The following is a 25,188-nucleotide window of genomic DNA, read 5'->3' as shown; positions in this document are numbered from 1 at the left end:
GGCAGAGATGTAGTATATTAAATTTTTTACGCAATCGTAGGTATGAATTACAAAGCAAAAGACATAATTGGAAAAATTACAAATTTATTTTGTAGGTAGGTATCTGCGTTTTTCAAATAAGATACATTTATGAATATAAAGAGCGATCAAATTAATTTGTAAAACAGATGGCGCCAAGCTCAGCGTCCGAAAAAGAGTTGCTTTTCGTCCGCTGCTGAGTAGGTAAAATTACCGTTTTCATTATGGGGTGACTAAAAATGTGATTTATTTTATATGATGCACGTTTGTATTTCTGTGTAAGTACATTTAAATGAAAGACAATAAAACACAAATCAGTACATTAAAAAAAACTATATTTTTCATTTTTTCAAAATAAAGACATTTTGTAGAAAACTTATTTCAAAATATACAATAAATAAACAAAATTCCTCCCCCCTCACTTCTTCTCCGGCGTCCTTGACCACGACCTCCTCTCCTTCTCCCCATCCTTTGGCGTCGACCACGACTTCGATCTCCCCTTCCTCAAACTCTTCGGCGAGACAAACTTCGAACTGTCCACGCTCCTGGACTTCCTCTTCGGCGACGGCGTAAACCGCGACCCCGACTTCCTCGATCTCCTCCTCGACCTAGACCTCCTCGGGGATCTCGACCTGCTGCGACTTCTCGAGTAGGACGACGAGCGACGTCGCGAACGCGATCTCGACCGACTATATGTCCTCCGTCGCGATCTCGACCTCGACCTCCTGTCGTGGTCGTTGAAGAACTTTGAAAAATACTTCAGGTACTCCTCCTCGACTTCAGGGGCGTAATGTGGAGCGAAATTGTGGCGGTAGCCGCCGCGGTAACGCGACCTGTAGCCTCGCCCTCTCGAAAACGGACGACCTCGAGAGGGACCCGCGAGCGGCGCTCGAGAATGGGGGCGGCGCGGGTAGAGATGGTACGTTCCGCGGAGGGGCGGCGGATACATGGGGGCCGGGTAGTTGTAGGCGTACCAGTTCGGGTCGTAGAGCATGTCGGGGGCGAGGTTGTTCCGGGAGTCTGTAACACAGACAGCACCAAGATATAACAGAAACATCTCTGTTACAAAGATGTAATGTAAATGATACAAGGATGTAATGGAAATGTTACAAGGATGTAATGGAAATGTTACAAAGATGTAATATCAATGTTCCAAAGATGTAATGTCCTTGTTACAAAGATGTAACGTGAATGTTACATTACATACATGTAACGTGGATATTACAATGCTGTCAAATAAAAATACACACCCGTTTGATCATTTTCTATAGACAAAGAAGTGTTAGAGCTTGACGTGGAACCACTCCTCGACTTCCTTTTCCCCGAAAGAATGCTTTTCAACACTACTCTTCCCTCTATAGCGTTGTGTAATTTCTGGCGTCGAGTCAAAACCTCTAGTTCGCTCATGTCTTTGAACTTCTTCAACTGAAACACGCAAATTAGACACAAAACAAGACAAATCGGTCAAGACCTACTTCATTACCGCTAGCACTCTTGGACTTGCTGTACATGTGCAATTCGTCCTTTTTGTCCTAAAACGTATTTTTTTAAACACATTCTTTTCTTTGTTAAAATTCTACCTTAATTCGACGAAAGAGTTCCTCTACGAGTCGAATAGCCTCGAGTTTTCTTTGCGCCTTCATCAACTTCTTTTCCTCTTTGGCTATTTTATCATTTATCTCGTCGCAACTGTTGATCTTCAGCTTCTCAAGTAATTTCGCTTTCCTTTTAGCTTCCCGCTCTCTTCTTCTTTGTTCCTTTTCCGTCTTCAAGCTGATTTCCTTTTGCCTAAAATACATACCTGGACCCTCGCATAATGTTACAACGAATCATACACATATACAGGGTGATTTATAATAGGTGTGAAAAACTTTGACATCGTGTTCAGGAAGCCACTTTAAGAAAAAAATGTCATATAAGCATAGGTCCTATTTTGTTTATTTACACAACTACATCAGATTTAACTTTTATCTGATGTAGTTCTGCAAACAAACAAAATAGAACCTACATTCATATAACATTTTTTTCTTAAAATGACTCCCCTAACACGGCGTCAACGTTTTTTTACACCTCTTATAAATCACCCTGTATAAATCATCGTAACACAAATTAAAAAGTAGTAACCTTTCATTGTGCTCCTTCATTTTTTTGGCGTCCAGTTCATTTTTCTCCTTTTCTTCTCTCTCTTTTTGTTTTTTAACGAGTCTGTCTCTCACGATCTCTCTCCGCCGGATCGACGCATCGCTCAGATGCTTCGACCGATCAAAATCTACTTTTATACTGACACAAAGCGCCTCGTCCTCCTCTTTTCGCATCAGTTTCATACCTTTCAAAGCGTCCATCGTCTTGGTAAATCCTATGTAGTCCTTGAACTGCACATAACCTTCAAAAAACTCCTTCTCGTCGAACGAGTGCGCTTTGACCCCCGATATCTGCTCCTTCATTTTCTTCCTGTAAGGGTCGCAAGTCGGGATGTCGACGTACCGGATCATCCCGAATTTCTCGAAAACCCTGTAGAACAGCTTCTCAGAGGGCGTCACGTCCTCCTCGTCAGTCATATGGTACGGGACGAACCACTTCACAGGCAGATTCGAAATGTGTATGGTGTCGGGGCGCTGTCCCGGCTTCATCTCGTCCATGTCTTTGGCCTCTTGGAAGAACGCGTCCCATTTGTGGCGCGTCGGGAAATCTGACCTGGCTTCTGCAGCTTTCAGGCGAAGGAGATTCGGGATTTCTTTGAGTTTGATGGAATTGTTGTCGAGTTTCGACACGACTCGGTCGAGTCTCGTCCGGTTCTCGATTTCTGCCTCGAACCGCACGAACTCGACGGTGGTCTTCGACACTTTTAACACGCTGAACTCGTCGGGTTTTATCGCGGAGCGCAACTTCTCCATGATCTCCCAGTGGGAGATGCTCTTCTCCAGCTTCTTCACGTTCGGGAGCTGAATCGAAATGGTCAAACGAGCCGCTGGTTTTAAATATAAATGCTGGGGGAGGTACAGTGGGACCGCGTCTGATGTATTCCGGCATGTCTGAAAAGCATTCATGTTTAGAGGTCGATGTGCTATTCAAAAGAACGTAAAAAATATCGTCCTCTAAATCATAAATGCTTTTCTATTATGCACCGAAGGGAAACTTTTTATTCTTCATCAAAATCGCGAACTGCACAAACGACACATGTCAAACTTGTCAAACTGCGACACAGCTGTCAAAACAAAAACTAAATTCCCTAAAGAAGCGGTTTCCCGCCAAAAGCTGTTCAACCCGTTGTTAGCCGCGTTTGTGTTATTAGCGACTAGAATCTCGTAAATTAAGTGAACTGTTCAAAATGATTGATAATCAAGATGTGGACCAGCGTCTGCGGGACATGCAACGCGAGTATCTCGACTTCTTGGATGATGAGGTAAGAAACACTTAATCATACCTGTACTGTGTACCCAACTGGAAAATTCATAGGAGGATCAAGGAAAATACTCGCAGTTAGTCAAGGATATGGTCGCAGACAAGTCCCGACGTCTAAAAGTAAATGTGAACGATTTGCGCCGCAAAAATCCAGCTAGGGCAAAGTCCCTTCTCAACAACGCTTTTGAAGAGCAGTCAGCCTTCCAGAAAGCTGTAAAAGAATATGTGTTCACAGTAGCGCATGAGTATGCCAAAGAAAGTGACGATTTTTTTGTAGCATTTGAGGGGAGCTTTGGAAATAAACATGTCACACCAAGAAGCCTGACTTCGAGGTATTTAGGCAACTTGATCTGTGTGGAAGGGATTGTCACTAAATGTATGACCTTATCTTGATGTTTGTGAAGATGTTTTAACTTTTGAGAGTGTTTGAAGGTTCTTTGATTCATCCCAAAGTGGTGAGGAGTGTGCATTATTGTCCTGTTACAAAGAAAGTGATGGAGAGGAAGTACCAGGACTTGACTTCATTGGAAGCCTTTCCCAGTTCATCTCTGTACCCCACAAAGGTAATTTAGTGCAGATTTAATGCACAGTTAACTAATATTGCTGTGAACAATTTTCAAAAAATTATCAATTGGGAGTAGGTTACAAAAATATATTTTGATTTTTTGTGTTCAGTGTGTTAAGAGTATGAAAAAAGTAATTTAATTTACTGCAGAAATAATTTATTTAATTAGAGAAATCACAAAGAATAATGTAAGACATAGATAACATAGGTTTACTATGTTATCTATGATGTAAGAAAATAAGTGCTGCCCTCTGGTGATTAAACTGTAATGTTAAACTGTCAAACATTCAAACTGCAAAGAATGTTTATCTTCTTTATGCTTTGATAGGATGACGAAGGCAACGTCCTCGAGACCGAGTTCGGTCTGTCAGTCTACAAAGACCACCAGACCATCTCCATCCAAGAAATGCCTGAAAAAGCCCCCGCCGGCCAACTCCCACGCTCCGTCGACGTAATCTGCGACAACGACCTCGTCGATCAGTGCAAGCCCGGCGACCGCATCCAAGTAGTGGGCAACTACCGCTGCCTCCCCAACAAACAGGGGAGCTTCACTTCTGGCACCTTCCGGTACCAACCCGCCCCCACAAAAACCCCTAAATCCAACAAAAACATTGCAGAACCGTGGTGATCGCCAACAACCTGTCCCAACTGAGCAAAGAAGCCAACCCTTGCATCTCTCGAGAAGACGTCGCCCGATGCAAACAACTCGCTCGCTCCCACAAGAACATCTTCAACTTGCTGGCCAAGTCGCTGGCGCCTTCGATCCACGGACACGAGTACATCAAGCGGGCCATACTGTGCCTGTTGCTGGGAGGGGTGGAGAAAGTGTTGCCCAACGGCACCAGATTGAGAGGGGACATCAACGTCTTGTTGATAGGCGACCCCAGCGTCGCCAAATCGCAACTTTTGAGGTAACAATCTGCAACAACCGTCTCGAGGGTACCAAGAGGTGTTTTGTGCAGATACGTGTTGTGCACGGCGCCGAGAGCCATCGCCACGACGGGGCGGGGTTCTTCAGGGGTGGGTCTCACGGCAGCCGTGACCACCGACCAGGAGACAGGCGAGAGAAGACTAGAGGCCGGGGCGATGGTACTAGCCGACAGAGGGGTGGTCTGCATCGACGAATTTGACAAGATGTCGGACATGGATCGTACCGCTATTCACGAAGTCATGGAACAGGGAAGAGTTACCATCGCCAAAGCAGGGATCCACGCCAGTTTGAACGCCAGATGCTCGGTACTAGCCGCTGCGAATCCCGTCTACGGAAAGGTACGCGATGTCGCAGTTTCGCTTCATTGCTAAAGATCAATTGATTGCAGTACGACCAGTACAAGACCCCGATGGAGAACATCGGCCTGCAAGACTCTCTTTTGTCGCGTTTTGACTTGCTCTTCGTCGTGCTGGACTCGGTCGATGAAGACCACGACTTGATGATCTCAGATCATGTGGTCCGGATGCACCGTTACAGGTAACAAGGCAGAGAGGTGTTGGATTTTCTCATGGGCTGTGACCTTGGACCTGCGCGAAGGTGGAGCGATAAACCAGTGAAGAATTTGTAAATGATATGACTCATAGCCCATGAGAAAATTCAAGACCTCTACTTTGGTAGTGCTCAAATTACACGAGTCAAATCTAGAAACCCCACGGAACAAGATGGCGAAGTACTACCGATGAATTCCACCGTCGACGTCCTCAGTACCATCAAACCCAGCGATATGGACGACGAGAAGGAGACTCCGATGTACGAAAAATACGACGCGCTCTTGCACGGAGGCAGCCGCAAGCGCACAGACAAGATCTTGAGCGTGGACTTCATGCGAAAGTACATCCATTTCATGAAAATCCTGAAGCCGGTGCTGACCGAACAAGCTTCGGAGATAATCGCCAACGAGTACTCCAAGCTGCGGTCGGAAGACCTCCTCGACAACGACGTCGCGAGGGTAAAATCCACCACCAAAGTGGGAATCTTTCTTGATTTGAATTGCAGACCCAACCAGTCACCGCTCGTACTTTGGAAACCATGATTCGTCTGGCAACCGCGCACGCGAAGGCCCGCATGTCCCGCAGCGTGACTGAACAAGACGCCCACGCTGCCATCGAGCTGGTGCAGTACGCCTACTTCAAGAAGGTCCTGGAGAAGGAGAAGAAGAGGCGCAGGAGGAACTCGGACTCGGATTCCGAAGACGAAGAGATCGAGCAGCAACAGCAGAGGCCGAAGAAGTCCAGACAGACGGTAAAGTAGATCGGGATTGGGTGGTACTAGATTTTGATGTGTTCCGACAGAGGTCAGGATTTGGAGAGGAGTCGGAGGAGGAAGTCCACACGCAAAGCTCCGAAAGGACGGCGGACGAGACCATGGAGGTGGACATCACGCCTAGCATCACAGATAACAGGTGAAGTGTTTTGGGTGTTGAAGCGGCGACTCTATCGACTGTTTCAGGTTGACGCAGTTCAAGACTAGTCTTCAAAGGGCCTTCAGAGACAACAGGGCCCAGTCTTTGAGCCTGGTCCGCGTGAGAGATAGTGTCAACACGGACAACGTCGAGCCCTTCACCCAGGGAGAAATCCACGCGGCCATCGACCAAATGACAGAAGAGAATCAAGTGATGATGGCGGACGGAATCGTCTTTTTGATCTAATCGGAACGCCACAAGGATCACCAATACGACCTCTCTTATTGCGCTACATATTTTTTTATTGAAATCATAATAAAAATGGATTGTTTTAAACTAATAATACCGCCTCCTATTGCGCTTGTTGCTGTAACCACCTTTGTCCGCACCCCAACTTTGCCTGCCCGCATTGCGACTGTCCTGCCTGTGGTATGGCCTGTTGTGTGACCTGTCATTGTGGAAATTATGCTGATAGTGGTGCGTCGTCGGCGTCCCGTGATTCAAAGGAGGTTGTAACAACTGCCCCAACAAAAGTAAATCGTTTATGTTGACGGCGTTCGGCTGAGGCGGTCCGCGTTGTGCGTTCGCACTCGAATTCCGAGGCTTGATGCTTATTCTTCTGTCATAGAGGCTCGTCCCGTCTAGGAGCTGCACGACGTATTCCACTGAAATCGCGTGTTTTACGGTGATGAACGCGTAGTTCGACTTGCGGCCGGTTTTATCCGTCGGAATGCGAACTCGCTGCAAGGGGGCCGCTTGAAGGAACAGTTCGTAGAGTAGCTCTTCTGTCACTTTCTCCGACAAGTTGCCGCACCACAGCGTCCGGGATTCTTCGTCCATGTTGAATTGTTGCATCTTTTAACCAATTCTCATCGCATTTGGGGGTTGAAACTGTTAAGGAGACGGTGTAAAGAAGAGAATTGTTGGGTTAAAAACTTACGTTAAATTCAAATTGTGACAGCCGACAGAATTGTCTCAAATTGGGACGTTGTCAGATTCTGGATGTCTACATGAATAAAATGTGAAAGATTTCACACAAAATAACTAACTAAATTGTTATATTTTACAAATTTAACCTCAAATTGAAAGGAACAATCGAGCTTTAACGCAACGGTTAGGTTTGGCAACGTTGCATAAAGATGGGGTCTGTAGTCGTTAATTTACGTTTATTTCTGAAAATGTATGACCGTCGATGTCGATTTTGGACAATAATTCTGAATTAATGATGAAAAGATTGTAAAAATTTACTAAAATCACATAGAACAACGTATAGAATCCTCGCATTATACTAATAAATTAAATTCTTGTCACAACTCAAAATGGTCGCCATGTGTAATATTGGTTGCCAACCCAATGAAGAAAAATGGGTTTCATTCTTTCATTTTGAAGAATAAGTATCTAAAAATCCTCGACTGTAGTTATTCCTCGTTATGAGATAATTGTAATAAATCAGTATAGGAAGAGCAACTTGTGATGCGAAATAGAAGAAACAAAATGCATCATTTTCAAGAAATGTTCTGTTATATTTTATGGACACACCGTTGCCCACAATCCTGTAGGGTATAATTAGAATCCTAACGTTTCCTTCACAGGTTTCCTTCTTCTTCTTGTTCTCATTGTGAGGGCACACAAAGATGAATCGTGGATTCACGATTTAATCGTTGTTGAGTGAAATTTCCATCCGAAGTGTGCCCCTTTAAAATTTTAGCTGAGGACGATCAAATTATAAATATGTTAACGCGTTTGTGCGTAGCATTCGTGTACGCATTTGAAATTATTTTGTGTAATGAAAGAAGAGTTTCTAAAAGTTAGTGACTTTGACGGCGGTAGGTTTGCATCGGTCTGGTGCGAAGCCGCGAGTTTGACAATTGGCTTGCGCGAAATCCGAGGTTAAAAATCAGCTGCTTGGCGGATTACGTAAGAAACGTTGCACTTGAGAGGTGGCGTCGTAGTGAAATGTTGTATAAATACGTCCCTACACAAGTCCGTCTGTAAATCGGTCGTTCGTAACGCGTGGTCTCGTTTAGTGTCCGAATCTTGAGCCGAAACCGGTCGAAATGTTGGGTTTAAAATCGCTGTCGAAACTGCAGCCATGCAAGAAGTTGGAGGTCGCCACTTTGCTGAAGCTGGCGCCCGCCTCGTCCATCCAGGCGCGCGGCTACGCCGACCACGTAATCCCGGAGCGACTGAAAGACATGCCCACCAACCCCAACCCGCGCTTCTTCGACATGGTGGAGTATTTCTTCCACAGGTCCTGCGTCCTGGTCGAGGACAAGCTCGTAGAGGACCTGGCCAAAGTGAAGGGCAGCCGGCTCACACTCGACCAGCGCAAGGCCAAAGTTAAGGGCATCCTGACGCTGATGGAGCAGTGCGACCACATTCTCGAGGTGGCCTTCCCCATCCGGAGAGACAACGGCGAGTACGAGATCGTCAGGGGGTACAGGGCCCAGCACAGCACCCACAGGACGCCGTGCAAAGGCGGTAAGACAATTTCAGACGGGATGTCGCACACTCCTGACGAAAATAGACGACCGCTCGAGCTAAATTTGTTCCTGTTTGCGCCAGAATGGGGTTGGCTCCTGTTCCACCGGGAGTGGAGGTGTGTCAAAGTTGCGCCTCTAATTGATTGCTGAACACCTCTACAATTAATTTGTGTTGTTGGTACTTGGATAAACCTTATCAACTGATAGCTGAGCTGTTCAGACGAATTCAAATATTGACCCGAGATAATTTCGAATGCAACAACTTGTGATACCACTCGTAGTAGTAACCTGTTCTTACGCTACCGCCGTCGATAAACGTCACAAATGATGGATCTTTCATTCATAGAGGAACAAGAACACCCCATTCATTGCCTTCTTAGCATGGCTTTCAATAAATCTCTCGTCAAAGCCTTATCGTGATTACGTATTTATGACTTTATTTTCCTGGTTCCCGTAATTAAACGAAAAAGAAATACTGCCTCATAAATTTTTATGTTTTATCTAATCTTACATTTTGAATTTTTCTTATTAAACCATAAAATCGATTCTGTGAAAACGAGTTTTTACGTAGTAAATAAAACTACACGGGAGCGCATTTGCGGTAGATTGAGCTGTTTTACCTGATCGATAAGAAATATTTGGAACAACTCCGGTCGGGTTAACGTCCGGTTTAATACGGAAATACCAACCAACAAAATGGAGTGAATTCTAAGAAAATTATTTTTGATTAGATAAAAAGAGTTAAATACGAATACGTTTTGTGTGGATTTATAACTCCTTTGATAAAAGGTACTTGGAAAAAATGTGTCGATAAAATTGTGAAGTGATTTAGGGACAGGAAGTTGTAGGTTTGAAGGCCCTCGAGAGGTGTGATTTTGATTAGATCGAATTGTTGATTGATAAGTTCTTTGAAGTGTTGACAGAATAAATAGAAGAATAGAAGTTATAGATCCACCATTTGGAAAGCAAATATGTAATAAGTTCACTTTACGGAGCGAGTCCAAGTTTTATGTTTTTAATTGAAAAGCTCTTTTTATGAGTTTCAAATAAAATTTAAAATTATGGTCGAGGAAAAATTGCATGGAAAATATTATCAAAATTACCTGACTTGATCTGACCAGACTATGATGATTTTAGTTTTTAATGGAAACGAATTCTTAAACAATCCTTCAGTGCTTTGGTTTTGGAATGATAAAAAATTTTAAACTGACCTGACACGCACTAAACAGACTGACTCATCATGCAATATGTAGTTTTAATTTTTAATTGAAATAAATTCCTGCAACGTTTTAGTATGTATTACGTAATATGTATTTAAAAAATTTAAAGAATGAAGACCTAACATTAAATTTTACCTAACCAGATCAATTTGTGAAGATCATAAAAAAAACTGAACGCTTGACAACATTGAAAATTGTTTAAAAAAAAACACAAAGTGTGGAATTTGTTCGTTCTTAAACAGTCAGATTTATGATTTATTTTTTATGTAGCGTTTCTTACCAAAGTTTTTCTTATAAATAAATCGACAAGATACCTATATTTTATTTTATTTGTAAGAAAAACTGTCCGGTCGGTTAAATTAAGAAGTTGGTGGTTTTTTTTTTCTTATTTTTGAAATCTTATTGCAAAAGCAGTCTCTAGGTAACTACCTAGATTAAGTAATTGCAAATTGATAAAGCCGGTTAGGAACAACCATTTTACAACGAATTATTTTTTTATGGGTCATGTCCATGTGCTATCAAAGTTATACAGTATTGTTTTCTATTTTTGTTGAGTCGATAAGAATAATTTATGAATTCATTGTAAGGTAAAACGACTTTTTACAAAATGATAATAAAAGTAATAATAATCGTCTTTATTCAAGCAGGAAAAAATCTCAATTACGAGAATTATACAAAGAGAAATAAAAAATGAATAAAAAATTTATTTGATTAGGAATTAATAAAGGGCCTTCAAATAAATTTATATTTAGAGCAACCTATGGAAATTCAATTGTTGGCAACATTTTTCCAGCGTAGAAAATGACACAAGAAACGTCTGGCATTTTAACGAAATAAAATTAGGTTAGAAAATATTTTTAATTTAACCTGTAACTTGTGAAACTCCGGAGAATAATTGGTTACACTGTTAACAGAATTAGAATGTCGCCTATGCCTACTCTAAATATATATTTATTTGAAGGCCCGATAGAATAGGAAAATAAATTTCCCGTTTTCACCGTTTCTGTATCAAAATGTGATTGATATAATTTCACGCTCTTTTCGAGAAGAAGAGAAAAAAGTCAAAGCATTAATTGATCTCCCATTTGTAGAATTGCTAAAAGTTTCAATATTAATGGACACAATAAAAGATAAGATTTTTCTTGGTAATTTTTATTGTTGACACATCTTTCACACCTATTGATGATACTAGTGGGTAGATTTTTCATTTTCAGAGATTAACCACTGTCTTTATGATATACTGTAGGTGTACAGTTGCAAGTTTAATGGAACTGACGTAACCAACTGATATAGAGTGAAGCGGTAATAACGCAATTAAGTGTCAAACAACAACAGTTTAACCTTTAGATAGACTGAACAGAAATCATTTGGAAAACACTTCTATTAATCACCATTTTGATGTGTTACGAACTAATTGGAAAAACTTGTCTTCTCTTTCTTTATATAATTTGATTCGAATGAAAAACATTCAATAAATACGCAGTGCCTCAGAGGAAACCATAAACATTTGACTAAATAAATTCGGAAATGTATGCAGTGATGTACGTAATTGTAAAGATGCCATTGACATCTTTTTTACATTAAATATTTGATACAATCGTAAAACGAAAATTTGCTTCGCAAATTAATTTGATATTTTGAGAATCGAAAATAAATTTCTTAATAGTAGATTCTTCAGCGAGCGTATAATGATGGCTATTATTCACGAGGATGAAAATTTCAACACGAGCCCTTGGCGAGTGGTGGAATCGTCCGAGTGAGTGATAATTGCCATTATACGCAAGTTGAAGACTACTATACTTTCTCCACGGCTATACCAACAAAAAACAATGTTTGAAAATTGAATTTAATTTGATTTTTAATATTTGAGAATTAAAATTGTGCCTCGTTTTGCGGTTGCTACGCGATGTGCGACTTATTGTTGACAGATTCATTCTTTAATAGTCGTTTTACATGTAATTTTTTTTGAATTTCCGTTAATTTTGTTGTTGGTTGAATAAACCTTGTCGAGCCACGTCGAGTGTTTAAAATAATCTATTGATCTTTCATTTTAAATTATGTTTTACGTCAGTCATTAGGAGTTACATTGTGTGAAACAGTTCGTATAATTTAGTCTGTTGTTTTCGTCAGTAATTCAGTCGATTACTGAAACATTTCCTCAAAACTGGGAAGTGACGCAAAAATGGGAATTGCTTAGCAAGTGTTAAACAGAGCTTATTATATTGTTGTGTAAAAGAAAATGTAATATTTTTCTAAAACTGCAAAAAAGGTCATGTAAGCAAAAAAATATTGGAAGAAATGTTGCAACAAAACCTTGACGACCTCGTATTAAAAAAGAAGCTCTTTTGAAGCCTAATCTATTCAGATGAGATATCAAAATAAACTGCCATAATGATGCCGAATCGCGCAAGTATAGTACATTTTTAACCTTCTCGTTCATAAAGAGATCTTTGTCAATTCTGAGCTCAAAAAATTCCAACCATAGGTTCTGCTCTGAAGTGACTTCAAGTGTGAATCTTTAACTTGCGTATAATGGCTATTATTCACTCGGACGATTCCACCACTCGCCTACGGCTCGTGTTGGAATTTTCATCCTCTTGAACAATTGCCATCAATCATTATACGCTCGTTGAAAAATGTACTATTCGTAGTTTTCCGTTTATCCTTCTGAACCCCAATACCCTATTTCGTATTATACAGGGTGTTAGTAAATGGTTGGGAATAAATTTCAGGGTGAGTTCCTTACGAAAAATGTGGCTTAAAACCTAAATAAATTTTTTCGTTAAAATGAGTAGTTTTCTAAAAAAAAAAAAAAATGTAGTCCACTGTTGGAGAATTTCTCTAATTAGTTCATTTGTCTGCCTAAAATCGCATTAGTTTTGATTTTTTTTTTAATTCAACGTCCCACGTTTAAATTTTTTCTTTAAACCATTATTTCGCATTATTTTAAAAAAAATACGGATATGCCACAATACATTTATTTTTACTTTTTATTTTTTTGAGAAAACTACTCATTCTAACGAAAAACTTTATTAAGGTTTTAAGCCACATTTTTTATAAGGAATTCATCCCGAGATTTATTCCCAACCATTTACTAACACCCTGTATATATTTAAAAAACTGTTGCTAGGTGATATTAGGTTCCATCACGAAGCCAACAAAAGTCCAAAGAGATCAAGTGAAATGTTTCTTTTTTATATTCACACTCGAGACTTTTATCAAATTGTTGTAAGATATTTGTTTTACCTGACAGATTGTTTAATCTTTGAAGATAAGATTGTCACCAAAGCAACACAAAAATCATAGATAGATCGTACTCTCATCTCCTGATAAATTAATTCCTATGGCCAACCGTCACTGGGTACTCGTCTTGTTTTAAAAATCGCCGGGGATGGTACTGGACAGTACCCGGTCCAGAAGGACGAAAAATACAACAATTAGCATCCGATTAATTTGCGTAATATTTATTTAATCATTTATGAGCGATTACGATAAAAATTACCGATTTAATGTTGTTTACCGACTTTTCTCATTATCACATTATCACTAACCGAATTATGGGTGTCGAGCAAGCGAATCTAAGCGATTTTATTTATCTTCGTAGCCTTGCTTTTAACACGGTTCAAGTGGTGAAATTACTGTTGTTATTAACTGTATCAAAAAATCAACCGACGTCTCAAACCAATCGACTCCGTGGCCTTCATAAATAATTTAAAAAATCTCACCACAGTGCAATACACTGTATTTTGTATCGCAATTCTGTCAAGGTTGAAAGGTGTAACTCGAGCTCGAAAAAAGAAGAATATTTCTCTGGTTCTTTAACGTTCCTGATCAAACCGAATCCTCTTGCTTTTAAGTTTTCACTGGCAAGGATAACCGCGTGATACGCCGGTTGCTATTAATAAAATTGAGAATGTTTGCAACACTTGCAGGAATAATTTAATTGGATGGATGGGTCACGTGCCAACCGTAAATTTGGTTACACTTGAAGGGGGAATAAAGGGAAGGTGGAACGATGACGTAACAGTGTGGCACGATCTTTACGTAATAAAAGGTTCCAGTTTGTTGTTGCCAATTAAATTTGTTCGCAGAGAATTTCTCGCATGACAACGACGCTCGATCAACGATGGAGCGATTAGGTTTTTCGCAATTTGTAATTTTGTAATTACAAATTTGTAATAATTAGATGTAGTGCAATCGAGAGCGGTTAAAGAGGATATCAGTAGTTGTTAAATATAAATACAAATGTGGGAAGATAAAACTTGAACACCAGATTGTCATGTTCGTGATATCTACATTTTTGCTCGTCGCATCACCGTGTGGGTATCACTATTTTGTTACGCGGTCGACCAAACAAATTTTGAAAGATTCGTGGGGGTGTCGAATTGGCGAAAAGAATGTTGGTTGACTGGAATTCTTCGTTGTCTAGACGGTTGCAACAATCTGCTTCGCGTTAGAGCTTCGTCTTCTTAAATTGTGTAATCATTATTGTATCGGGCCTTCAAATGAAATCCTGAGCTGGGAAACCGTCGATTGTTTTGCTTTTTTAAAGTGTAAATTGACAGTTGTAATTAGAGCATCTTGACAGCTAACCTAAAATTTATAAACAAAAAATTTGTCTGTTTTTTCCTTCCTTTGCAATGTTTTACTTTAACTGACAATTCCTATTCTCGAAGCAAGTATCAAAGGACGAACAAACATGTTCAATGATGTGCCGATTAAACATCAACAAATTATGTCATTCGTGTCAAACGGCGGCAAATTCAAACTTTACACTGTTCCAAAAGGTTTACTTTTTCAACGCCTACTCAGCCCAGGTTTTCATTTGAACGCATGATAAATGCGTTTAAAAATAGGTACGTTACAAGTTGAAAATAAAGAAAATAATACATACCTTGATCACCGGTTACTATTTTTACCGACTTTCATTATAAGAAAACTGTAAACAACTATGTTGCAAGAGATTTTTTAAATCTATAATCTATTTTTACACTGTTTAAAAAAAAATCAGAACGTTGTGTCGATAATTTGTTTTGACAGTTATTTTGTTTTTTGGGAAAAAAATTTTTGTTTATATTCTCGTAATCTCGTTGCGTAACATATTTGTTGTACAATTTCGCATTTCGCAAAAAGCATAGGTGCAAAATAAAATGTTCTCGGAAAGTTCATGTAATCTGCAGTTTCATTGATGTGATTTGATTATTTTTTATCTGCTTATCTACCATTTACCGTCGATGCATTTGTTATGTAAATAGTCTGGGAAAAAAGCTTCGGAATGAAATGTTTTTGAAGTTGAACTTGGTGTTTTTTTTTTCTTTCGATGAGTTATGGCAACCAATCGCGCAACAGTTATCGTCCAAGTAGGTCCAAGTAAGATTGTGAAGAAGAATCTGCGCTGAGAGTACATTTGGGGCAGATATACGAGAAGTTCCAAGGGGGTGGTGGAGGTGCAGGGAGATCTAGGGGAGATATCGGTTGATCCGTGGGAGATAGAAGGAGATCTGAGCGAAATACAGGAGGCCCAGGAGAGATACAGGGAAATTTGGTAGAGGAACAGAAAGATTTAGAAAGATACAGGGAAATGCAGGAGAGGTGTAGGAAGGTCCAAGGCGGTTCGAGAAGCTATAAAGGAAATCTTTCTAAACAAGCTCTCATATTCGATTTTCATACCTAAACTTCATGGAAGCAAAAAATATAATTTTATTCAAAATTATATCCGGGGGTCATATCTGACCCCATCGTCAAATTCACATATTTATTCTTTAAAATGAGCGTGTCATACAAAAATTATCCAGATATCCGTTCACATCGTTTTGGCATAATGGAAGGCCATGATTTATTTTTTAACGTTGGACACACTGTTTGATTTCCGTCACTAAAGTGCCTGACATGCGGACCTATCAAAATGAATATAACGTCCCGAGATGTCTAAGTATTCTTCTATTACAAATTAGTAACACTGACAACAATGCACTAGACTATACATTGCCGCTATTTATAACCTCAAATTTAGAAAAACATAACCTAATTCTACAGACAGTTTCACTACCAAATTAAATGCAAAATTTCCATAGCCTCCCATTATGCCAAAACAACGTGAATACATTTTACTTACTTCTGTAGATATCGTCAATATTCACAAATTGTTTTTCATATAACAAACATGAAAACGGCAATAACATTTCTGCAACAAAAATTTATGTAATAATGAGAAAGATAATAAAAAAACTGTGTCAAATTCAATGTGAATTATGTATTTTGTAAATCTAAATTGATAGATTTCAAACAAACCTTTTTTTCAAAATATGTTCTTTACAATAATAAATTTTGACACCACGACACTTTTGTATCCTCTTATCAATATTCTAAGGAGACAAAACATGTTTTCCTTAAATTTTTTCTGTTCTCGTGAGTTGGAAATAGTGGTCCAACGTCCAAAAAAATCACTGTTTATTGTGGTACATTTTGTACTACACCAGATCATTTTTTACGACCAGTGCATAACAAAGCAAAAAATTGTCGTATGGAAAAACAAAAACCTAATATGTAATTTATAATAGTGATTAAAAAACTCCCAAGGGCACGTTTTATAAGATTTATCCAACGAGGGTCTATTCGGACCCAGAACTCTTGCAATTTGTGTTAAAAAAAACTGTTGTTGGCTGTGATGAATATCGAATTAACATTATATAGCGAAGGACAATTCAAATCGTATTTTATTTTTCGGTATCATCTGTTGACGGCTGGGGTCAGTAATGACCCCAGATTAGTTATGCCATTTCGATGCCTCACGCCAACTACACGAAAACTTGTTTAGTTTATTCCTTCTCAATGACGATTCCAATAAAGTTCATAACAATTCAGTCTTTCTCGTTTTCAACATCTTGATGATCATTCTGCTCCTTCTTCAGATGTACATGTAGATTTCTTTCAGGCATCCGTTACTCGATGGACGTGACCCGCGACGAAGTCAAAGCATTGTCGGCGTTGATGACGTTCAAGTGCGCCTGCGTGGACGTCCCCTTCGGCGGCGGCAAAGCCGGCATCAAGATCAACCCGAAGGAGTACACCGAACACGAGCTCGAAAAGATCACTCGTCGCTTCGCCCTCGAACTAGCCAAGAAGGGTTTCATCGGCCCCAGCATCGACGTCCCCGCCCCCGACATGGGCACCGGCGAACGTGAAATGTCCTGGATCGCGGACACCTACTCGAAGACCATCGGCTACCAAGACATCAACAGTCACGCCTGCGTCACCGGCAAACCCATCAACCAGGGCGGCATCCACGGGCGCGTCTCCGCCACCGGCCGAGGAGTTTTCCACGGCTTGGACAACTTCATCAACGAGGCCGCCTACATGAGCATGTGCGGCACCACTCCCGGGTGGGGCGGCAAGACTTTCATCGTGCAAGGGTTCGGTAACGTGGGGCTGCACACCATGAGGTACCTGCACAGGGCTGGTGCCACCTGCATAGGGATTTTGGAGCACGACGGCTCCATCTACAACCCGCAGGGATTCGATCCTAAGGTATTGTCAGGTAACTGGAATGACGAGGTGACAACGTGCGAGTGTTACAGGAGTTGGAGGAATATCGCATGACCAATGGGACCATCGTGGGGTACCCCGGAGCCCAAGCCTACGAAGGCGACAGTCTCCTCTACGAAGAGTGCGACATCTTGGTACCCGCCGCCACGGAGAAGGTCATCAACAAAGAGAACGCGCACAAAATCAGAGCCAAAGTAACGCTCCATCCCGACACGACCTTCCGCACTTCATTCTTTGCCTTCCAGATCATCGCCGAGGCCGCCAACGGCCCCACGACCCCGGCAGCCGACTGCATCCTCATCGACAAGAACATCCTCGTGATTCCCGACTTGTACATCAACGCCGGCGGTGTGACCGTGTCCTTCTTCGAGTGGTTGAAGAACATCAATCACGTCTCGTACGGAAGACTCACCTTCAAATACGAAAGAGAATCCAACTATCACCTCTTGCGTATGTCCCCCACGCCACAGAGGTACCCCAAAGTGTTGATTTTTCGCTTGCAGAGTCCGTACAGGAGTCGCTGGAGCGCAGATTCGGCAGCGTCGGCGGGAAGATTCCCGTGACGGCGTCCGAGTCCTTCCAGAAGAGAATAGCCGGTGCGTCCGAGAAAGATATTGTCCACTCGGGGCTGGACTACACGATGGAGAGGTCCGCTAAGGTGGGTGGTGGTCGATTTGGACCTGGACTCGACACTGTTTAGAGATCGAAAGGAGCTAAAAGTGTTGTTGCAAATTTTATTGACCGCGGTTTCGTTTTCAGACAAGCTGATGGGCGAGGAAAACGGAGCGGTCCGACTAAGTCGTCACGCAACTCGCACAAATCGATACTAACGATGCGGTCTTTTCAGGCAATCATGAAAACCGCAATGAAGTTCAATCTGGGGCTGGACTTAAGAACCGCCGCCTACATCAACTCAGTCGAGAAAATCTTCAACACTTACTCAGAAGCTGGCCTTACATTCTAAACGCGGATCTACCTTAAGAACGATTTTATTTACCAGTATTTATGGTCGCGTACTTTATTGTTTCACTCACTCCGTATTTTATGTACATAATACTAAAAATGCTACTTGCATGATGATTTGTTATTGAATTATCTCAATAAAACTTGATAAGTCAGTGAGTTGTCATTTGTGCCGTCAAAAGTGTCAGTATGGCTTGCAAAAACACGAAAATCCTAAATTCCTTTGCACAAAACACGTCCTATTCCACTTACGATATCCCGGAGCGCTACCGAAACTCTTTCTACCTCGCGAACGCGGCGCTTTTCGACCAAGCCAACTGGTTCCTCCACAGAGCCTACGAAATATGCTTCCCGAGACTGGTGTCGCGCTTGAAAGACAGACAGAAGATGCTGACCGACAGCGAAGCCAACAAGAAAGTGATGACCGCGGTGCACTTGCTGGACAAGTGCAACGACATCATCGACGTCAGGTTTCCCATAGTCCGCGAGAACGGCAAGAATTAGATAATTCGGGGGTTCAGGGTCCAGCACGGGCTCTTCTCAGGGTTGGACACGTGTCTAGGAGTTAATCGCGCCGTGTGCAGTTACCACCAATCATTTTAATCCACCAGGTTTGCGGATTATTATGCCCAGTTTTCTTAGGGCCGATTGCACCATTGGCACTTAAATGACAGTTAAATTTGAGTATTTCTGCTAGACTTTGTCTGCTAGGATGTTCCCTATTGGGAAAACGAACTGCGTACTCCTGAGCAGCAACTGTGGCACTCTCATCACACTGTCCATATAACACAAGCATATCAAAATATTCTGAAGAAGTAAACGTTAAGCGTTTTTAATGACTTTTGTAATTGTCAGAAATAATTTATTATGACATAATATTGAATTATTATGTCTTTGCAACAATCAAATTTGTTTCGATAGTTACTAATATAATTTTTTAACGTAATTTTATATCTACACACGATTGGTCAATTAACAACGTTCTTATTTTAAAATCCAAGGAGGATGCATTTTTTTCAATATTTTTCCTATTAGTCCCAGAAGATAATGATTTCACCGTATTATTTTGGTCCGCCAGTTCTGATAGATATTAGACGAAATCGTTTAAAAAACGATTTATCATCAAAACCGTAGAAATGATTGTTACGAACGTGTACCTGTCGGGGGACTCCAAACTCTATAATTTCAATTATTTCAAAATTGTCATCAAACATCTAATTCTCGAATTAATTCCATATTTCACAATTTTTACAGGTTATAAACTTGTTTACTTTTTACTAAAAGTTAGGTTAAGAAGAGTAAAATAACAACTTTAAGACGAAGAATGCATATTCACCGCTTAACTTAAGGCAAATTTAACCCATATAAGTGTCCCTTATATCAATCGTGCAATGCATTTCACTTAACTTGACATCGTTAAATGTGACTTAAGATTTAAGGGTCGGTGGTGCAATCGGGCCTTAGTCATTTTCCTATTTTCTATGCATTATTTGACTTTTTACCCTAATTTTTAACCCTTCTTTTCTAATTCAGATTTTCCTAAAAACATCAATTTTTTAGAAAAACGAGTCGATTTTCAAGTTTTAAGCTTGTTTGACATGATGCTAAATTTTGTAGAAAATTTGTTAGAAAATGAGAGAGACCCTCGACAGGACCAATGAACGATCAGGATCATAGTCCGTCTTTGTCAGATCCTGACCGTTCATTGGTCCTCTCTCATTTTCTAACAAATTTTCTACAAAATTTAGCATCGTATCATACAGCCTTTAGTCGTTGAAATTTGTTGAGCTTGAAAAACAGCCCATTGAGGTCTGTTCAAAAACACAAAAAATTGTGAAAATGACCTGTTTTTAAGCCCATTTTATCTATTGAAACATATTTTTTTTATGGAAACTACCCTATTTTTTATGGCCTTTAAAAATGAGGAAAACTACCCTTTTTTTATGATTACTTAAAGAATGTGAGCCAGACGTAACAACTGAATCTGAGGTTTTTGTTGAAAAAAAAAATGCATAGAAAATAGGAAAATGACTAAGAAAACTAGGCAAAAAATAGTAGGTATAAACCATTCACGATTATTTCAAATTCGGACTATCTATGAAAATCTGACATTTTAGTTGGCAATATTGTGATTTGTCTTAATAAATCTATTTTAGGTTATAATTCAACCGAACACTGCTCCCAAGTTGTTACATTTTTTAAATAATTGAACGCATTAGGAACAATAATCGTAAAATTGTAATTGAAATGAAACATACATATTTGTAGGGCAGTTCTGGGTAAATTCTTATTACCTAACTAAATTAATGACGGAATTGACAACAATGCGAATATTTAAAAACGAAACGTCATATGACAGGACCTGACGCCAATCTAACAAGAAAATATCGCGGCCTCCTGCGTGTTTAAAATAATCGTGAACGGCATATAAATATGTGTTTTTACTTACAGTTGGCTTAAAAAAAAACGGGAAATGAAATTTGACCTAATAATAGACTTTATTTCTCAAGAAAAAACAAAGATAATACATATTCACCCTGACACTGAGGGTTTTATATTTGCAATACAAGATCGTGTTATCAATACAGGAAATTATAAAAAACACATGCGGTTTACAATCGATCATCGATAAATGTAGGATTTGCGGAACTGAAGGGGAAACCATTGAACACATCATTTCTTCTTGCACCGTTTTGGCTCAAAGCGAATATAAGAAACGTCATCATGATATATTCGCTAAAATTATACACATGAATTTAGCTGTTAAATTCAAATTTATTAAAGGATACACAACCACATTATAGTTATACACCAGAAAGTTGTTTGGAAAATGATAATTACAAATTATATTTTGATCGCACAGTTTTAACTGACATTCACATTCAGCATAACAGACCAGACATTATTATTTTAAATAAACAACAAAAGCAAGCATATCTTTTAGATATAGCTGTTCCAAATTCCCATAATATAACACAGACATATAATACAAAAATTAATAAATATTTAGAGCTCTCCGTTGCTATGAGAAATCTTTGGAGTTTAGAAAAAAAATCTATTTTACCACTTATAATTTCAGCAACGGGAATAGTAAAGCAATCTCTTTTTAAAAATTCTATATTTAGAGAACACATTGGTAGTTGAAATTCAAAAAGGTATATTATTATACTCATGTCATATCGTGAGGAAATTTCTTAACATTGACACAGAACATAATATCCGTTCACTTTGTATTGACCGTCAGTGGTGCAAATCGCACACACTTGGCATTAACTTTCATATGAGTTGTCATAGCAACAGGTCAGTCATTTGCACCACTGACGTTCAATACAAAGTGAACAGATTTTAATACACAACAAAGTCAAAATGCGGAGGCGAGACGCCGGTAATTATGTTGATAAGCACTGCACTATTACTTGATAGTAATATCCGTAATAGTATATGTACTCCGGCAAAATTGCCGTGCCGCCGGGTGGCGGAGGGATAGTATTAAAAAGATGAAGTTCCTTGAGTTCCAAAAGAAACGCTATGATAAGAGATTTATAAAGATGGTGTCATTCAGTGGAGTAATTTTCAACGGCCAAAGAGTTGTCAGTGTAGAGATAACTGCAGACGTGACCATTATAAAAGAAAAAGGCAATCGTAACTATTTTAATCAGCATGTGATTGAGAAAGATGAAATTTTCTCTTATAATCACGAAGGCGCCGACACCACCGCAGAAATAATTTTCCACCCACCAACACCGTCGATACGTTTGACGTTCCTCAATCTCACTCAAACCAACAGATTTGTGGAACTCGTGAGGATGCTGTTAAATCTTTCAAGGTAAGAAAACCTTTATTTCACAAAGTATTGTGATACTAGCAGTTATTTTCTTTGTTGCAACAGTGATAGCGGTAGCCAAGGTAGCTTGTCAGAAGAGGCTCATTAGCATCTCATTAAAAACATTTTTTGGCCTCCGTCAAGAATAGTATATTATTTTTTTGTTCGACACTGTCAGAATTTGAGAATTTTCTCCTGTGTGAACGGATTTTTATAAATTTGACAACTTGTCAAAACGAAACGTCAAGCTAATTTTAAAGATTTTTAGCGATTTGGAGCCTTTAAGAGGCTCGTCGAACAAAAAAACGTTGTATTCAACTCGTTCTTGTGTAATTTGGGCTTTTTTTGGCACTCGTGGACCTTTAAAACTCTCGTTTCACTCGAGTTTTAAACTGGTCCACTCATCCCAAAAAAAGCCAAAATTACACACGAACTCGTTAAATAAATAACTAATACAGAGGGAGAGAAATGCATGATTTTTCCTAAGGTGCAGTACAAAGCACCGAGGGAAAAATGAGCATTCTCTCCAGAAGTATATATACTATTTTTTTCACGGTAGGGAGTAGAAACAGCACAAAAATCTCACATTTTAAGAATAAAAAAATGATGACAAATGAGTTGTCATCTTTCGATGAATTATTTAATGGAATTAGTAGTTGCCTTGACAACACAATTAGATTTTTGTCACAACTGTCAAAAAAAAAATGAAAACTCCCATTAGATTTTTGTCACAACTGTCAAAAAAATGAAAATGCTCTACTTCTGTCACGACGTTGACATCCGAGAAGTTGATTTCTACTCCCGATCGTGAAAAAACACTGGTTTTTCATTCGTCTAATTCGTCTGGAAACTGGCATTTCCCTGCCTAGGCAAGAAAATCGACACAGGAATTTTTAATGAAAGATTTTAGGTTGGCAGCACAAAATGTCAGTGTCATGTGGCATCAATTTGAATCCGGGAAAACGCAAAAAACGGCCGGACGCCGGTTAAGTGTTGCTATTGGAAACACAAAAATAACAATCGCAATAACAATTATTCAGGTTTAAGAAATGTTTTATTCAAAACTACATCTAAATACAAATTAACAATTTAACTATCTCGGCCACAAAGAAGGTGCACTTACCTTCTCAGACTAAAAACGTTAGTTCACAAATAAAATAATACAACCATTTAAACCAAATCTAAAAAATAGGCCAGCCTGCATAACCTCTTCCGTTATTTTCTTCACATTATTTTCTGATTTTCATTTACAAAAATGGCTGAATTGTTTTTGATACCTTTCACCTGACTTGCTAGGTATTAATTCAGCACAGGCTTCTGCAGATTTTCTTACAATTTCTGGAGGATTTGCTTTAGAAGTCATTTTAACGCACCAAATTATTTCAACAAAATCAACAAAATAAACAATTGCCAAACAGCCGTTGCTAATCATGTTCCAAAAATGTGACTAGATGGGGAGCATTTGTTGAATTATTTTGAAATTAATTTCAATGTTTCTTTCAAACGAAATTTGTCTGTGGACTCTTTCTACAGTACTCGTTTCGAGTTTCAAGACTCGGCTCCTTCGTCGCCTCGTCCTTAAACGTCTTACTCGTATTGTAAACTATGAGTTCCCGGACTTATAATTGAAATTTTTTAATAAACAATTGTCAAAACGTTGTCATGTTGGTATGGGCCAAACAGTGATTTTCATGACATTACAATTAGTCACACTGAGTGTCAACATTTTTTTAACGTAATTGAGCCTGCGCCTTGACGAGCGAGATTTTATTTCAAATTCGAAAAATATTTCTCCTCATTTCTCGTTAAACTTGTTTTGAAAATGAATTCACGGAAGAAAGGTATGGGAAGTGAAGTGAACATAACCTTAACTATGATTTGGTGTCAAATTCTTATACAGCTGGTCCATATGTGCACATTTTAGGGTGGTACAGTATGGTTTTTTACTTAATTTTGACACTGACAATTGTTTATAAAAAAAATTTCACTATATAACGTTAATTACTGTTGTAACTGCTCAAATTCCTTGTTTGTTGTTATGACACACTCTTGATCAGTGCCAGGATATGTGCGGTTCGATCAAAGAGAAAACGTATATTACTGTTTCGGACACTATTTTCTAACGAAAAAATGAAATAAAAACCGATTAAGCATTAGTAAATATGGCTTAATCGTCTTTTTGATTTTTTTTTGTTTTTAAAAAAATTACAATGAAAAGTTTTTTAAAGGAAGAAAAAATGAAAAAAGTAAAACGTTGCCGCAATTTTCAATAATGTTTTAAAGAGATTGCCCTTTTCAGATTACACATTTTTGACATTGACAATTCTTTATTAAAACGAATGGACTTTACACTTTTTGACATTACAATTTTTTCGAATATACTTTTTATTCAGCGAAGCCGGATAGAAACTTTAAAACTTTGGCACTTCCCGATTAGAACTCACTACAAAACCGGTTTGTTTATCCTAATAGCTGAGAACTGTCATTAATGTGGTGGGGATATGGAAGTCAGCTATTAAAAAACAAGGCCAAAGAAGTAGCCAATCAGCCACAATATACCGAACCAGTGTGTGTCGCAAAAACAACAACAACAAAAAAAGAAGCAGATAAGAATATACTGAAGGTGTCTTATTTTAACGTAAGTGTAAGTAAAAATAAAAAATGTAATTCGATTCAGGGGACAATGGAACTGAAAAAGACTTCAGAGGATCACAATCTACAACAACTTCTTGCTGAAAAAGAACTTCAATTATTGAAGATACAACACAGTAATGAG

At 39.3% G+C, this 25,188-nt stretch overlaps 3 protein-coding genes across 4 annotated transcripts; 2 read left to right on the top strand and 1 right to left on the bottom strand.

The window, feature by feature from the left end:
* Nucleotides 1–336: 336 nt before the first annotated feature.
* Xe7 (A-kinase anchor protein 17A) lies at nucleotides 337–3,233 on the bottom strand. Of its 2 annotated transcripts, XM_069057012.1 has the most exons (6): nucleotides 3,144–3,233; nucleotides 2,143–3,050; nucleotides 1,599–1,806; nucleotides 1,494–1,550; nucleotides 1,269–1,443; nucleotides 337–1,038 (listed from the first exon to the last, which is right to left on the bottom strand). In XM_069057012.1, the coding sequence occupies exons 2-6, from the start codon at nucleotides 2,910–2,912 to the stop codon at nucleotides 437–439; spliced, it is 1,812 nt and encodes a 603-aa protein (XP_068913113.1). In that variant the 5' UTR covers nucleotides 2,913–3,050; nucleotides 3,144–3,233; the 3' UTR covers nucleotides 337–436. The 2 variants fall into 2 exon arrangements, with proteins under 2 accessions (XP_068913113.1, XP_068913112.1); XM_069057011.1 differs by having other exon boundaries at nucleotides 2,143–3,219.
* An 11-nt stretch (nucleotides 3,234–3,244) lies between these two features.
* Mcm3 (minichromosome maintenance 3) lies at nucleotides 3,245–6,721 on the top strand. The gene is made up of 11 exons (XM_069057010.1): nucleotides 3,245–3,421; nucleotides 3,475–3,796; nucleotides 3,853–3,983; nucleotides 4,314–4,552; nucleotides 4,603–4,896; nucleotides 4,948–5,254; nucleotides 5,305–5,453; nucleotides 5,622–5,925; nucleotides 5,973–6,218; nucleotides 6,269–6,378; nucleotides 6,426–6,721. The coding sequence occupies exons 1-11, from the start codon at nucleotides 3,347–3,349 to the stop codon at nucleotides 6,622–6,624; spliced, it is 2,376 nt and encodes a 791-aa protein (XP_068913111.1). The 5' UTR covers nucleotides 3,245–3,346; the 3' UTR covers nucleotides 6,625–6,721.
* A 1,548-nt stretch (nucleotides 6,722–8,269) lies between these two features.
* LOC138137554 (glutamate dehydrogenase, mitochondrial-like) lies at nucleotides 8,270–18,744 on the top strand. Its single transcript, XM_069057013.1, has 6 exons — nucleotides 8,270–8,859; nucleotides 17,016–17,608; nucleotides 17,659–17,820; nucleotides 17,872–18,076; nucleotides 18,130–18,284; nucleotides 18,474–18,744. The coding sequence occupies exons 1-6, from the start codon at nucleotides 8,436–8,438 to the stop codon at nucleotides 18,588–18,590; spliced, it is 1,656 nt and encodes a 551-aa protein (XP_068913114.1). The 5' UTR covers nucleotides 8,270–8,435; the 3' UTR covers nucleotides 18,591–18,744.
* Nucleotides 18,745–25,188: the final 6,444 nt, after the last annotated feature.

The sequence above is a fragment of the Tenebrio molitor genome, chromosome 8 (assembly GCF_963966145.1).
Source record: "Tenebrio molitor chromosome 8, icTenMoli1.1, whole genome shotgun sequence".
NCBI lineage: Eukaryota > Metazoa > Arthropoda > Insecta > Coleoptera > Tenebrionidae > Tenebrio > Tenebrio molitor.
The sequence above is the reverse complement of the archived record's forward strand: the minus strand, read 5'-3'. Positions and strand labels throughout refer to the sequence as shown.